The following is a 16,166-nucleotide window of genomic DNA, read 5'->3' on the forward strand; positions in this document are numbered from 1 at the left end:
CTAAAGATTCCATCGGGGCCTCTTTTGAACAGGAGCGGGTCGTCCCAATAGTAATTTTTTAGGTCATGGAAGAATTTCTTCTTCTGTTGGTAACTTAGATCAGGAGGAAGTACACCAGCAGCTAGGTAATTTACGAAATCTGCATACCAAGGTGTGTCAGAGCGGACTAAAGCTACTTCTACAGAGTTGTTGGTTTCAGTGATTGGATGGTATGGTTCTAATTCATTGGCTTCTAACTGAGCGATGAGTCTTTCATAAGGGAAATCATCGTCAATTGGTACTTGTTCGGGTTTCAGATTTTCCAATCGAGAGAGGTGATCTGCTACGACATTCTCAGTTCCCTTTTTATCTTTAATTTCCAGGTCGAACTCTTGTAATAACAGGATCCATCTCAACAGTCTCGGTTTGGCGTCCTTCTTGGTTAAGAGGTACCTAATGGCGGAGTGGTCAGTGTATTTGATTATTTTGGCTCCTACCAGGTAAGAACGGAACTTGTCTAATGCGAATACGACAGCTAGTAATTCTTTTTCTGTCGTGGCATAATTCATCTGAGCTTCGTCTAGGGTTCTACTCGCATAGTATATGACATGTAGTTTCTTATCCTTTCTTTGCCCTAGAACGGCTCCTACAGCATAATCGCTTGCGTCACACATTATTTCGAAAGGTTCATTCCAGTCGGGAGGTTGCATAATTGGCGCAGAGATTAATGCTTGTTTAAGCGTATGGAATGCTTCAGTGCATTTATCAGTAAAAATAAATTCGGCGTCTTTCATCAGTAATTCGGTTAAGGGTTTGGTTATTTTAGAGAAATCCTTAATGAAACGTCGGTAAAAACCAGCGTGTCCTAGAAAACTTCTTATTTCTCTAACAGTTTTGGGAGGTTGAAGGTTTTCGATAATTTCGATTTTGGCTTTATCTACTTCGATTCCTCTATCGGATACGATGTGTCCAAGTACAATTCCTTGTCGAACCATGAAATGGCATTTTTCCCAATTAAGGACTAGGTTAACGCTTACGCATCGTTTAAGTACCAATTCAAGGTTCTCTAAGCATTTTTCAAAACTTCCTCCACAGACCGAGAAGTCGTCCATAAAGACCTCTATTATTCCATCCAGGAAGTCGGCAAATATTGCCATCATGCATCTTTGGAAGGTCGCGGGTGCATTGCAAAGTCCAAAAGGCATTCGTCTATAAGCGAATGTACCATAAGGACAGGTAAACATGGTCTTCTCTTGGTCGTCAGGGTGGATAGGAATTTAGAAAAATCTGGAGTATCCATCCAGATAACAGAAATGTGAGTGTTTAGCTAGGCGTTCGAGCATTTGATCTATGAAAGGTAAAGGGAAATGGTCTTTTCGGGTGGCTTTGTTTAGCTTCCTATAGTCAATGCACATTCTCCATCCAGTTTGGGTACGTCGTGCTACAGATTCGCCTTTTGCGTTGGTGATTACGGTAACTCCTCCTTTCTTTGGTACGACATGAACAGGACTAACCCATTTACTATCGGATATTGGATATATTATTCCGGCTTCTAGCAGTTTTTGGATTTCCTTTTTAACCACATCGCTCATAATTGGATTTATTCGTCTTTGATGTTCCCTAGAGGTTTTACAATCGTCTTCGAGCATAATGCGGTGCATACAGAGGGAAGGACTTATTCCTTTCAGATCTGATATGTTATATCCTAAAGCGGTTGGGTATTTTCTCAGGACAGTAAGTAATTTTTCAGTCTCGGTTTGTCCTAAATCGGCGTTAACTATAACTGGTCGGTTTTGTTCTTCGTCTAGGAATTCGTACCTAAGATCGGTGGGTAGTGTTTTAAGTTCTATAGCAGGTTTCTTAGGTCCAGGTATAGGATCAGGAGTTAATGCCAAACATTCACTCAGGTGGTTATCTTGGTATTCCCCACGCCAGTTGTCATCTTCAAAGATCGGCGGTATAGGAATTTTTAGGATCTCGGTTTCCTTATTTGGTTCGGATTTTATTTCATTAACACACTCGTCGATTATGTCGGCAGAGCAACATGTGTCAATTATAGAAGGTGCTTTTAGGAATTGGGAAAGAATAAATTCTATTTTCTCTTCTCCTACTTCGAAAGTAAGCTTTCCTCGCTTGACGTCTATAATTGCACCAGCGGTTGCTAAGAATGGTCTTCCTAATATGATCGGGATGTTAGAATCTTCTTGGATATCCATTATGATGAAGTCAGTTGGGATGTAGAATTGGCCTACACGAACAGGGATATTTTCTAACATTCCTACAGGGTATTTAACTGAGCGGTCAGCTAGTTGAAGAGACATTCTCGTTGCCTTAAGCTCACCTAGATTTAGCTTCTTACAGGTTGAAAGAGGCATCAAACTAACACTGGCTCCTAAGTCGCACAAGGCTTTCTCTATGATGGTTTTTCCTATTACGCAGGGTATAGAGAAACTACCAGGATCTTTTAGTTTGGGAGGCATGTTGTTTTGGATGATAGCGCTACATTCAGCGGTAAGCGTTACAGTTTCATTATCCTCGAGTTTCTTTTTGTTTGATAGGATTTCTTTTAGGAATTTAGCGTATGAAGGCATTTCGGTTATGGCTTCTGTGAACGGTATGGTTATGTTTAATTGTTTCAGAAGTTCTACAAATCTTTTAAATTGCGCTTCGGTTTTTGATTTAGCTAATCTCTGAGGGTAAGGAATTGGTGGCTTATAAGGTGGTGGTGGAACGTAAGGTTTTTCTTTTTCAGGTTCCACTTTGTTGTTGTTCTCATTAGGCTTAGCAGTTTGATCATCAGTTGATGTCTTTTGGGTTTCCTTTGGCTCTTGTTGGGACATGGGTGCGTTTTGAGTTCTAGGATCAATAGGTCCATCGTAGTTCGTTCCACTTCGTAGTGTTATCGCGTTCGCATGTCCTTTAGGATTAGGTTGTGGTTGAGCAGGAAACGTGCCAGCAGGGGCAATAGTAGGTGCTTGTTGTTGAGCTACTTGTGAAATTTGAGTTTCTAACATCTTGTTATGCGTAGCTAAGGCATCTACTTTGTTCGACAGTTGTTTTAGTTGCTCGCTATTGTGGATGTTTTGATTTAGGAAGTCCTTATTGGTTTGTTGTTGGGAAGCTATAAAGTTTTCCATCATAATTTCAAGATTCGACTTCCTAGGGGCGTTTTGAGCAGCTACAGGCGCTTTTTGATAGCCAGGTGGCACAGCAGGTGCTTGTCCAGGCGCGTACAACGCGTTGTTGTTTTTATAAGAAAAGTTCGGATGGTTTTTCCATCCAGGGTTGTATGTGTTAGAATAAGGGTTTCCTTGAGCATAGTTTACTTGATCAGATGGGACTCCAGTCAAGAGTTGACATTCGGCAACTGCATGTCCAGTCAATCCACAAATCTCGCAGTTAGGTGCTACAGCAGCAGCGGTGGCTGATGGAGTGATGGTTAAGTTTTCGATCTTTTGAGTTAAAGCGTCTACTTTAGCGTTAACGCGGTCTATACCACTTATTTCGTACATTCCTCCTTTGGTTTGGGTTTTCTCTAGAGCGGCTCGTTCCCCACCCCATTGGTAATGGTTTTGTGCCATGTTCTCTATGAGGTTGTATGCTTCATCATGAGGTTTGTCCATTAATGCTCCGCCAGCAGCGGCATCTATAGTCATTTTAGTGTTATTAAGGAGACCACCATAGAAGGTATGGATGATCAGCCATGGTTCGAGTCCATGATGAGGGCATAGTCTAAGCATGTCTTTGTAACGTTCCCAAGCTTCGAAGAGTGATTCGTTATCTTTTTGGGTAAATCCGTTGATTTGACCTCTTAGCATAGCAGTTTTGCTAGGCGGAAAGTATCTCGCTAAGAATACTCTCTTCAATTCGTCCCATGTAGTTATGGAATTAGAAGGCAGGGATTGAAGCCACGCTCTAGCTCTATCTCTCAAGGAGAAAGGAAAGAGACGTAATCGAATAGCTTCGGAACTAACGTTGTTAGCTTTGACAGTGTCGGCATATTGCACGAATACAGATAAATGGAGGTTGGGGTCGTCTGCAGGGCTTCCAGAGAATTGATTCTGTTGAACAGCTTGGACCAATGAAGGTTTCAGTTCGAAATTGTTCGCCTCAATCGCAGGTGGTGCGATACTTGAGTGCGGTTCAGCGCGTGAAGCAGCGGCATAGTCTCTAAGAGGACGAAGAGCAGCCATCTCTAACTTCGGGATAATTTGATTGATTTGATCAGTAAAGGTCAATTCCTGATTAATCGGAATTGGTGCTACTTCGGGAAGATTGCGAGCTCGACGTTTGACGTTAATGAAACGTTCGATCTCGTTAATTCGTTGTATTAAATCTCCTCCTTGTGAACGAGTATTTGGCATACAATCGTTCAGAAAGAAAGAAAGAATTGCCCTAGTCTCTACGGTGTAACAGTGAGTTACGATATCGACTTAAATAGTCCCCGGCAACGGCGCCAAAAACTTGATCGCGACTTTACGTGTCTATTAATCTGATGACTGCAAGTGCACAGTCGTGTCGTGTAGTTTTAAAAGATATCGAATCCACAGGGACTATGAATCGATCTACCGTTATCTAAGGTTACTATGTAAAGCTAAGGCTACTAATAATTTGATTGTTCCTAAGGGAGAGTGATTGTGAATAGTAAGAAATATAATAATGAACAGATATCAGTATGTATTTCGTTTAACTTTAGGTGATCCGAAGGTCCATTGGCTAATGCATAATTCAATTAAAAATCTTTACTAATTCAATTGGTTAAAAATCCTCGTCTCAAACTTTCGCTCTGTTGATTTAGATTACTATCCTAACTCTTAATGTACGCTTTCGCCATCCCATTAGATATTAGAAAAGCTTTTTGGAAACAACTTAACTAATAAAATGCCTGTTTTATGAAGTTGTTATCTATTTAAATCTCCTAATCTCAAACTTTCGCTCTGTTGACTCGGAACATGCTAATATCCCTAACGTACGCTTTCGCCATCCCGCTCGGGTGTAAAAACAATTTTTGAAAATAAATAAGTTCTAATTAGCTTTAATACGCTTTCGCCATCCTTAAAACTAATGTCCTATGTCTACTATCCAGTTAAAGATCTCAAACTTTCGCTCTATTGATTTTAACCTTTGACCGTCTTAAACCCTCAAACTTTCGCTCTATTGGTTTTAAGACTTACTAATTAAATTAGACATACAAACCAAAAACAAGTGATAATTAACAAAACATAATTAAGCCAATTTATTTCGGATCCCACAGTTAACTTAATTTACATACCGATACCTTAGTAAATTAGCCGGACATATTAATACGGTTAAGCATGCATAAATTAATTTGGTTTATAATAAAAGGCATATTAATTGGCATATAATATATCATGCAATAACTATATAAATAAAGGCGGTAAATATTAAACCTGAATTAAATAAATTGCAATTGAATCTTCGAGTACTGAACTTCCACCACAGGTCGGCTGGATCGTTCTTCGGAATTTAAACGGACGGAAATTAAAACAAAGAAATAAAAGCGATAAATCTAACGTAAGGCTAGATTTATAAAAGGTTCACAACAATTTCCGGTGTAGAAATCGTTGTGAGAAAATAGACTGTTTGAATGAAAGCAAGAAGAAAATATAAAGCACGGTACAATTTCGGCAGCACTTCGTTAGCAGGAAATCGGACATTGAGAACTGAGGTGACTGCTTCTATTTATAGGGGATGCTTTGCAGTTGCGTTACGTGAAAAGAGGGACTTTTTCAGACTGGGCCTGGAGACGTGCGTCTCCACTTCTTCAGGAAGCTCCTTTGAATGACTTGAGACGTGCGTCTCAAGTGGAGAAAATATAGGGACTGGAGACGTGCGTCTCCCTTTTGCTGATATGGCATAGAGACGTTGGAGACGTGCGTCTCCACTTGCTTGTGTGGTTTGGGCCACGCACAATTGATTCTCAGTGGGCTGGTTTGTCTCTTTTGGGCCTTTGGGTCTTCTTTAGTACATTTGGGCCTTATTTGCACCTCCTCTTCACTTCAGCACCCATTTATCATCTTTTAGGCATAAATAGTGGTCGTTTTAGCTCCATTTCCTCTCCTTTTCACAAATAGTCGTAATAAGAGTGTAAAACCTGAAACAAAGCAAAAACTCGCGTAATATCATAATAAATCAACATAATAAACGGAAAATGCTATAAATATCTACGGATTTCAAGCTAAATATACGATATAAAATCGTGTTATCAATTACTATCATAATTTTAATTCTTGACATTCTATTCAACATGCGTTTGATTCTCATTGTTAGGATATTTATAATGTTAAGTTGTGGGTCAAGTTAATGGGTTGTTCTTGATTCCCCTCAACTTTTTTGACTATATTGTGGGAATAAAGAGATTAATTCTCCCCATTACCCAAAGCTAGAAGACAATCTTTCCACATATACAGGAAGAGACAGGTTCCTCCCTGGGAGAGTGGAATTACCGACCCTATGGAGACACGTGGTTGGATATGTCTCCCTTCACTTAATCATGGATGGACGCTTGAGTGGATCTGGCCATCCGACCCATGAGCGTGATAGGTCTAGCAACTTATGAGCTGCTAGGAAAACCATGGACCTAATATGGTACATTTCAGATCAATTGATTTTTGGTTCGTCCTCTTTTTGAGCCCAATTAAAGTTATCACAATCCACAGTCCCTCAAACACAGTGCATGTGAATGACTGAGTGTTTTATGTTTGCGAGATAATTTGGGTGATTCAACAAGCACCGCTTAGGACGAGTCCTCCAAGTGTCGCTTGGGGTGAGTCCCTCGAGCGTTGCTTGGGGTGAGTCCCTTAAGTGTTTCTTAGGACGAGTCTCTCAAACATTACTCGGAGAAGCACATATGGAACCTTGTTTTGCAGGTAATAGGTTTTTGTTTCGATGATGACAACTATGAAGAATATGAAGAACAAAACAAATACAACATTACAAAAGAAAGACAAATATGATAACAACTATAGAAGATCAGAATAGATGATATTCAACATCATAAATATACAACAATTGTGAAAGTCAACCAATGCACTTAAGCGATTAAAGATGCAAGCCATGGGTTTGATAAAGGATTGACAAAGTTTCAGATAAAGCTTCAGACATCCATAAAGTTTCAGACAGAGGAAATAAAAAGATTACATCTAAAGCACTAGAAGAAATCTAAAATCAAGTGTCAACACAAAAGAATCTATGCGACAAGGCTTAGTGGAGTCAGTGTCTCAATTTAGTAAGTGAGTGAAAATTTTGTAAACAAAAAATTCTTTCTTTATAGAAGTAGACGGCTAGAAGCACACACACTTAAAACCTTTTTATAAAATGTTTTGTAAAGAATAAACCTTAAGAAGTATATATAGAAATTGTATAGAAAGAGACAAGAGCATTCAAAAAGCCAGAAAATATTTTTTTGACTAGATCTAATTGATTATGTCAATCAATTAGATTGACGTGTTTTTGAGGAAAAATAAAATTTGACTGCACTCAATCGATTAGCAACGACTATATATAAATTCTTACCTATTTTAGAACTCATAGCTGTTACATTTAAATGATCTAATAGATTAGTAACAATCATTTTTTATTTAACGAGGTTTCCTCTTTTGGAGGATTTCAAGCCTATAAATAAAGGCCTCATTTCTCATTTCGTTTTATTCAGAACTCGATTTGTGTATTAACACACACACAGACACACACTCTCTCTCTCTCTCTCTAAGTTTTTATTTTCACTTTCTCTCACTAATTCTTATAGCCAAATGCTTCTGTAAGGAAATATCTTTTGTGAGTGAGGTGTCTTTGTAATTCTATCTTGTATTATCTTGGTTGTAGGACAACTAGCATTTCGTGGATAAGAGGGTTTATAAGCTTCACCTACTAAAAGATCTCAAGTATTTAATAGAAACTTTCAAGATCAATTCTTGGGGAGAGGAGTAGGTCTTTTTAATTTGATCGAACCTCTAATACTCAGTGTTTTTCTTTTTCTCTTAAACTCTTTAAATTCCACATTTTATTTCTATATTTATTTACCGCTGCTTAGATATAGAAAAATGTTTATCAAACTCTGATTTTAATCTCGAAAAGTTTTCAAAACCATGTTTTCCCTCTTGTGTGTGAATTCTCAAGTACAACAAGTGGCATTAGAGCCAAACTTCTGTTTAAAAGACTAATCGTCTCAGGAGGAAGATGACTTTTGTCACAAGATTCTTTTCTCAAAACTCCCTACCACCTTTTGAAAATTTATTCCTTCTTTTTGTTTTTTCTTCAAATCTTTTTATAAACTTTTTCAATGGTCTATTTTACCCTATTCATCAAATAAATAGTTAAAGGAGTGGAAAAACTTCTTTGACCAAAAACAAATTATAAATTTTGTTTTGTAAAACTACCAAGGAAATGTAGTATACTTTGAAAATGATATATGGATCTTCTCCAAGTATCAAGCCAAAGAATATGAACACATGAGGCAAAGAAAATTCTTTTCTAAAAATGTTTAGATCATTGTCACTAACATTTATTTAGAAAATTAAGAATTAGAATATTTATTCAACTCTTAAATCTATAGATAGAAACTTTCATAAATTTCAGAGAATCAAGAGAGAGGAAAATCATAGAAGCTGATGGAATCTAAATATTAAACTGGAAGATTATCACTCATATCATGCCATGTTCTAGTCACTCATAAAATTAATGATGAAGAAGTTATTCATTCAGTTGAACAAAGGAGAAAAGATTTCAATCTCAAGGAAAAATATAAAGAGTCATCTTCCAACGAAGAAGATATCACATGCTCAAAAACACCCCACAAGAAATACAGGAGACAGAAATAAAAATCAGAATAACATATTTATTTGTTTTCCAGGCAATGCAGTCTAGAACTCTAAAGAAAGATCATTTGAAGAACAAAGCAAAAATATACTCTAGAAGTATACATTTTTTAGTCTTTGATCTTGGAAGATGAACGACGATGACATATGTCAACGGTTATGATCAAAGCAACAATATTTAAGAATTTCTCAATTTATGATTTGCGATGATCAATAAAATAAATAAATCTGTAAAGGACCTTTTGGAAATGATGCCTTTTGGGGTATTTTAATGAAACACACAATGTTTTGGCTTTTTTTTTTTGTTTTTATCATCAAGCGGTTCCAAGGTACATTTCTCATATGGGCTTAAACCCATTCGCATGCAAAGGCAAATTTGACTATTTGCATGGCATTAAAGGAATAGTCTTTCGAGGCAACAAGGATAAGGGTCCATGAAAATAACATAATAAGGAGACAATGATCCCTTTGAAAGGGTCCAATAAAAATACCTAATAAGGAGGAAAGGATCCCTTTGTAAGGGTCCAGCAAAATAGCCTAATAAGGTGGCGAATATTCTTTTGTAAGAGTTCAACAAAATAGTCTGATAAGGAAGCAAGTAGCCCGTTTTAAGGGTCTTGTAGTTCACTTTGGTTGGCTGAATTAGGCAAAACTACATTTGTACAAGATGTATTTTAGATAAAATGTGAAATGGTTCAACATGTGTTCAAGCATCTGAGTGTGATTGTTAAATGCTATTATTCATTTAAAGTGCTTGACAGAACCAATTAATCAAGAGTTGTTTAGCTAAAATACTTGACAAAACTAGTTAAGCAAGAGTTTCCAAGGTGTAGCTAAAGTATTTAACATAACTAGTTAAGCAAAAGAACTCAACATGTGATTGTGTATCATCTTGGCATAAGGTTTGAGTTTTGAGTATCTTCAAAGATGTCCTTCAGAAGAGCTATGGTGTTGACTTTCTCAGAAGATGCAAAAATTTGTTTATGAGAAGAAGTTTGTGTTGGATGAGATTCAGTCAAAGAAGATTAGATTGGATATACCTTGAAGGAAGATTTGGTCCAAAAACTACTCTACAAAGAAAATGAATATGAAGATAGTTAACTTGGATGATTTGATGTAACATGTGGAACCTAATGTTCTAACATGTGTGTTGCATCTATTCTTTCACAACAGACAAATGTTATTGCAATTGTAGTTCTGAGTTATTCTACCTAAGTTCCAGTCTTCAACCGACTACATTCAAATCTGATTGTTGAGCAAACCAATTTTTGAACTTTTAAAAATCTGGTAATTGATTTTTTTCTTTGCTTTGTTTTATTTCATTTCTAAATTTTTGAAAAAATTGAGAAAATGTTTCACCCAACGAAGTTTTTGAAAATGCCGATAAAAATGCATACAAATTATTTTAATGACCTACCGAGTTTTTTGATTGACCTATCAAATTTTTCGCGCGAAATTGTTAATAAAATAAATAAAAGAGGTATTTCTGATATTAAAACAAATTATGAGGTGTCACATCAAAATAAAAGGGTGACATACTCAACTAATAAATATAAGTTGAACTAACTTATCCACTAATTTACTTTATATTTTACAATCAGAAATAAAGATTATCATAAAATCTCACTAACCCTCTCATAATTGAGAGATTTAAGAATATTTATGTCATATTACACACAAATTTAGAAGTAAGTTTTCTAAAAAATAATCTACTTTTAATATAATAAAGTAGAAGACATATGAAATTCTATAATTATCCCTCTAATCACCAATTTGAGGTTGATAAACGGGGACATAAATGTAATTGCATCTCCTTTAATACTTTAATTAATAAATAAATTTTTTAATCATTTGGTAACCTTTCAATTATCCCTTTTTTTGTTTTACCATCATTATAACGTGAAAAAGTTTTTTTGGAATTGTGCAATCTTTCTTGGAATACAGCAAAACCACCTCCACACTTCTCCTCTTTGATTTCTGAGAAACCCTTCAATTTTCTCTCATTAATCTATATATTATGGCTTTTGATATCAACCAACAAACCCTTTGCATATTTTCATATTTACGGTATTATACATCATGTTTACAATATGATTTTATCATTTGTCACTGAAAATTGTGAGTTGGTCTTCTCTCTGTTTCAGATCTGCCGAAGAATTATGTTCAAGGTTGAATTTGTCGCCTCTGCTGCAACTCTCTTTGTCAGTTTGTTTTTTTTGTTTGCTATGATTTGATTTTGTTTCAGTTCATGTTAAATCCTTTCTCATTCCATCATTTACTTTTGCAGCCTAATCAATTTTTTTATTTATTAATGACACAACACAACCCCCACTTTTCCAACGTTGAGAACCTTGGAGTTTCAGCTTCCTTCCTCTTCGCCTCAACAACAATCTTTCCCAGTCTACAAAGCCTATGCAAATACAAGTGTGTTCCACCAGTCGGTTCATTTTTTTCGTTTCCATTGTTGTTTTCTGTTTTCATTTAACACTTCCTTTTATTTTTGTGTATTATTTTCATTGGGCAAAAATAGATTGCAAAACCCAATCTGAAAAAACCTCAGCAAACAATAGTTTCAAAACTAGATTTGAAGCAAACTCAACAAACTATCATTGCAAAACAAAATCTAAAGCAAACTCGAAAAACAATCGTTGCAAAACTGGATCTGAAGCAAACTCAGAAAATAGTCATTACAAAATCAGATCTGAAGCAAACTCAACAAATAATCATTTTGGATTCTCAGTTATTGAAAATTGGTCAGTTTAATTGAGTTTTCATCACAAATATATAGAAAATTTTTAAATTATATATTAACAAGATTTATCATTAAGTATCCAGGCATTGATATGAAGTTTATGACCAAATTAATATATAATTTATTTTCTACAAATATCTCAATGTATATAATTGATATGCATTATTTTGTTTAACCATGGCTATGATTGATACGTATTATTTTCTATGAATAACAAAAAAGGATTATGATCAAATTAATATATAATAATCAATTGAAATCTTTTTTTTTTCTTTTCAAATTCACTTAAAACATTGAAATTTTTTAATGATTATACTATGAGTTTTTTAATCCATATATCAAATTTCTATACTCATATACTCATGTCATTATATCGGAAGATGATTTTCATTCCAAGATTTGTATTACAAATTTGCATTTCAATATTTGTGTTACAAAATTTAAGTCGCATAATCTCATCTCTTAATGATTACACTTTGGGTTTTTTAATCTATTTATTAAATTTTTTTATTTTTTCAAAGATTTATTTTAATTTGTTTATAATTAAAAATTAAAATTTAGTAAATAAATAACTTATAAAGAATTAAGAGAATAGTGAATCTTTAGAGAATAGGAAATAACTTATCAAGACGAAGTGCATAATTTCCCTTAATTTTTCAGTTTTCCAACCTACAAAATATGTTACATACTACTCATTAATTATTTATTAGTAATAATTACCATAATATACTAAATCTAATTTATCCTTAATTTTTCAATTTTTAATTAATTATTTATTCGTAATAATTACCAGAATATACTAAATTTAATTTATCCTTAATTTTTTAGTTTTTCAGATTTCAAATTCATGGTGTATATATGTAACGTTGTATTCGTTCCGCCCATTTGCGAGAAAATAATAAGATAGAGGAACAAGTTGTACTAAATTTGAAACTTCTGTGTGATTTAATGATAATTTTAGAAAAAATACAAAACTATTACAATAAATTAATGATAATATTTTATTGAATACGGAATAGGGGAAGGAACTAAAATAACAATTAACCATCGTTACTAATATTCACTTATCTCTAATAAAATAAAATTTAAATATATGTGTAGTAACTATTACAGAATATATACATTAAAAAATTAACTTTTTTTACCTAATCAATAAAACATACTACATGTTTGAAGCCATTATATTATTTACTCTAACCACTTTAGAAATTTTTTTAATTAAAAAATAAAAAATTAAATTGAATATAAAAGGGGATTTGTTACTTAGACATGGAGGATTAAGCTACGCCAAATTTGGAACCACGGTAAAAAAAAGGATAAATTAGATTTAGTATATATGTGACTATCTAATTATTTACGCTCAAAAAACATTATTGTTACTCAAAACCTTTTGCAACAACTTCAAAAACATAAATGGAGAATAGTTTATTCCTTTTATTTATAAAAAATCATATTAGAAAGTTAATTAATAAATATATATCAATTGTTTCTTGCCAAATTAACATTAGGAAGGTATTCCAAAAAAACCGTTTTAAATTGATATATTATTTATTTTTATAATTTTAAAAAAATAATTGAAAACAAAATCTAATAGATAAAAGGTGAATGTCTAATTATATACGCCGCATAAAAAATGTAGAATAGTCTGTTCAAATTTGGAACCACGGTAAAAAAAAAAGAAGATAAATGGTGACTATTTATATACGCTCAAAAAACATTATTGTTACTCAAAACATTTTGCAACAACTTCAAAAACATAAATGGAGAATAGTTTATTCCTTTTATTTATAAAAAATCATATTAGAAAGTTAATTAATAAATATATATCAATTGTTTCTTGCCAAATTAACATTAGGAAGGTATTCGAAAAAAACCGTTTTAAATTGATATATTATTTATTTTTATAATTTTAAAAAAATAAATAGAAAACAAAAAATAATAGATAAAGGGTGAATGTCTAATTATATACGCCGCATAAAAAATGTAGAATAGTCTGTTCATTTTATTTTAAAAAATATTTATAAAAATTAATTAATTTGCATTAATAATGTAAAAAAATTTACATATCATTTAAGAATATTTTTAGACATCATTTATGATTTGTTTTTTAACAACCAATTGAACAATGTTATTCATGTCTCTAATTGTCATGATTACCCTATTACTCTATTTTATGGGAATAAAAATATAGATTCACTATTAATTAGGCATGCTTATATATATAATATTAATTATATACACTATTAATTAAGTGTGCATAGACAGTATCACATAGTCTCAAAGAACCGTTTCGACTTCGCTTGCAATTAACATTAAAAAGGTATTTCACATAAAAATTATTGTATTGTGTTTTTCATAATATAATAATATAATATAATAATTAGAAGGAGTATTTCATACCTGTTACATTTATGATTGGTTGCGATTTACTTTACACGCATGCTGTTTCTTAACTTTTCAAAATGGTCAAACTTGCCTATTATAATAAATGGCCTATTCTAATAAATTAATATTTCAAATCCTCATACTTTATATATATTTTTTAATAATGATAATAAATTGTGTTTTTGAAATTTTGATAGCTCCATATTTTTATCTATAGTATATAATATAATAATTAGAAGGAATATTTCATACTGTCACATTTATGATTGGGATTTAGTTTACACGCATGAATATTTCATACTGTCACATTTATGATTGGAATTTAGTTTACACGCATTTGTTTTTTAACTTTTTAAAACGGTCAAACTTGCATATTCCAATAAATGGTGTATTCCAATAAATTAATATTCTAAATCTAATATTCTATATATTAACTTGATTTATACCTTTTATTATCAAGGTATTAATAAGGAATTGATAAAACGTCTTTGCATCCTAGGAGGTATTGATAACACGTTTTTATATCTTCAAAAATTAATTTGATTTAATTTTAAATAATATATTATTTTATAATTTCTCATTCCATCATCGTTCTGTAAATTAGTACAATAATATTCTCTACACATATTTATCTATTTGACACTTAAATTTAGGAGACTTTCTTTCATGTTGATTTTTTACATCATAGAGATCTTTATATGATTATTTTATTTTATTTTCATGTGAAAATTAATCTATAACTATAGATAAAAGAGGTAGAAATTGTTAGACTAATATATTTTTTAGATTAATTTATTCTTTAAATTTATCTATAACTATTAATCTATATGATATGTGGATAATAATTTACAATAATATCTATTTAAATTTTTAATACAAAGTTATAAACCTTCTTTAATAATGGATCATTTGACTTTTATTTATTTACCTGGATCCTTATTTTTATAAAAGGAAAAATATTGTTTATATTATTTAGATTTAATTTTTAACTAATATGTAATTCAGTAAAGTGACAATAATAACGATGTGCCATCAATATTGATGGCATATCGTTATTATTGTCACTTTACATTTAACATGAGACAGTTATGATAGTTGAATACATAATTTCTTATAAAAACAAAAATTTGACGGGCCGAAACTACTTATAAAATTACATTTAACTTGAGAATGATTGGTGAATACATAATTTGTTATAAAAACAAAATTTTGTTATTCTTTTTGCATTTTATATACATTTTTAACCATCACTATATTATATTAATTTACTACTTATAACGATATTATACGAACCGTGCGAACGCACGGGTAAATGATTTCTTAATTATTTTCTTTATTTTTCTACTAAAATATACATTTTTCGACAGGACAAAGCTACTTAATTTGTATATATTTTATTTACATTTTTAACCATTACTATATTATTTATTTTCTTTATTTTTTATATGTTGATATTAAGCCATAACAGATATTTTTGAAAAAATAAATCTATTAAATATATTGAAATTTTTATTTAAAATAAGTGAAAAAGATTTCAAATGCTTATAATAAGATAGGGGTATGAGTGACAATGAACAAAATTTGGACAACAAATTTGGTACATGTTACCGAATCAAATAAATATAATCACATATATTATATTTATTTATTATTTATAACATTGTGCAATTCGTGCGAAGGCACGGGTAGATGACTACTCATGGTAGATTTGTAACGATATTGTATGATGCGTGCGAACATACGGGTAGATGACTACTTAATTATATATATTTCTAACTAAATTAAATTAATATTTATATGACAATTATACTTTCAAATGTTTTTCTTTTTAATTTGCGTATCTTTTATATATATTTATTAACCATCGTTATATATTTATTTATAATTTTTATCGACTTTGCGTGACCCGTGCGAACGCACGGGTCCTTTACTAGTTATTTTGGTTGATGAAATGACAATTTTTGTCTCACAACTCTAACATCAAAATATGAATAGGGAGATCATTCTGCTTCTGCCTAATTAATATAGAAAGACTCATCAAGACATTACAACACAAACTAAATAAAGATCAAAGTAAGACACTCCCTCTATATCATTAATTTGGCTTGGGGAACGTTCACCCTTATATTATTTGATTTTTCTACCATTTCTTTTTGGCCTTATCTTATACATCAATTTTTGTTTGATTCTCTTGATTTGCAACTCATCCAGTG

The 16,166-nt window shown here is 32.3% G+C and overlaps 1 protein-coding gene and 1 non-coding gene across 2 annotated transcripts; one reads left to right on the plus strand and one right to left on the minus strand.

Moving 5' to 3' along the window:
• Positions 1–2,027: 2,027 nt before the first annotated feature.
• Positions 2,028–2,699, minus strand: LOC131622241 (uncharacterized; the record flags this gene model as incomplete). The annotated part of the gene is made up of 2 exons (XM_058893270.1): positions 2,028–2,513; positions 2,559–2,699. Coding segments are annotated over 2 exons (627 nt in total), but the record flags the coding sequence as incomplete, so codon positions are not given.
• Positions 2,700–3,690: 991 nt separating this feature from the next.
• On the plus strand, positions 3,691–3,797 carry LOC131622242 (small nucleolar RNA R71). Its single transcript, XR_009289821.1, has one exon. It is a non-coding gene; the product is annotated as a small nucleolar RNA R71 (small nucleolar RNA).
• Positions 3,798–16,166: the final 12,369 nt, after the last annotated feature.

The sequence above is a fragment of the Vicia villosa genome, unplaced genomic scaffold, assembly GCF_029867415.1.
Source record: "Vicia villosa cultivar HV-30 ecotype Madison, WI unplaced genomic scaffold, Vvil1.0 ctg.000025F_1_1, whole genome shotgun sequence".
NCBI classification, from domain to species: Eukaryota; Viridiplantae; Streptophyta; class Magnoliopsida; order Fabales; family Fabaceae; genus Vicia; species Vicia villosa.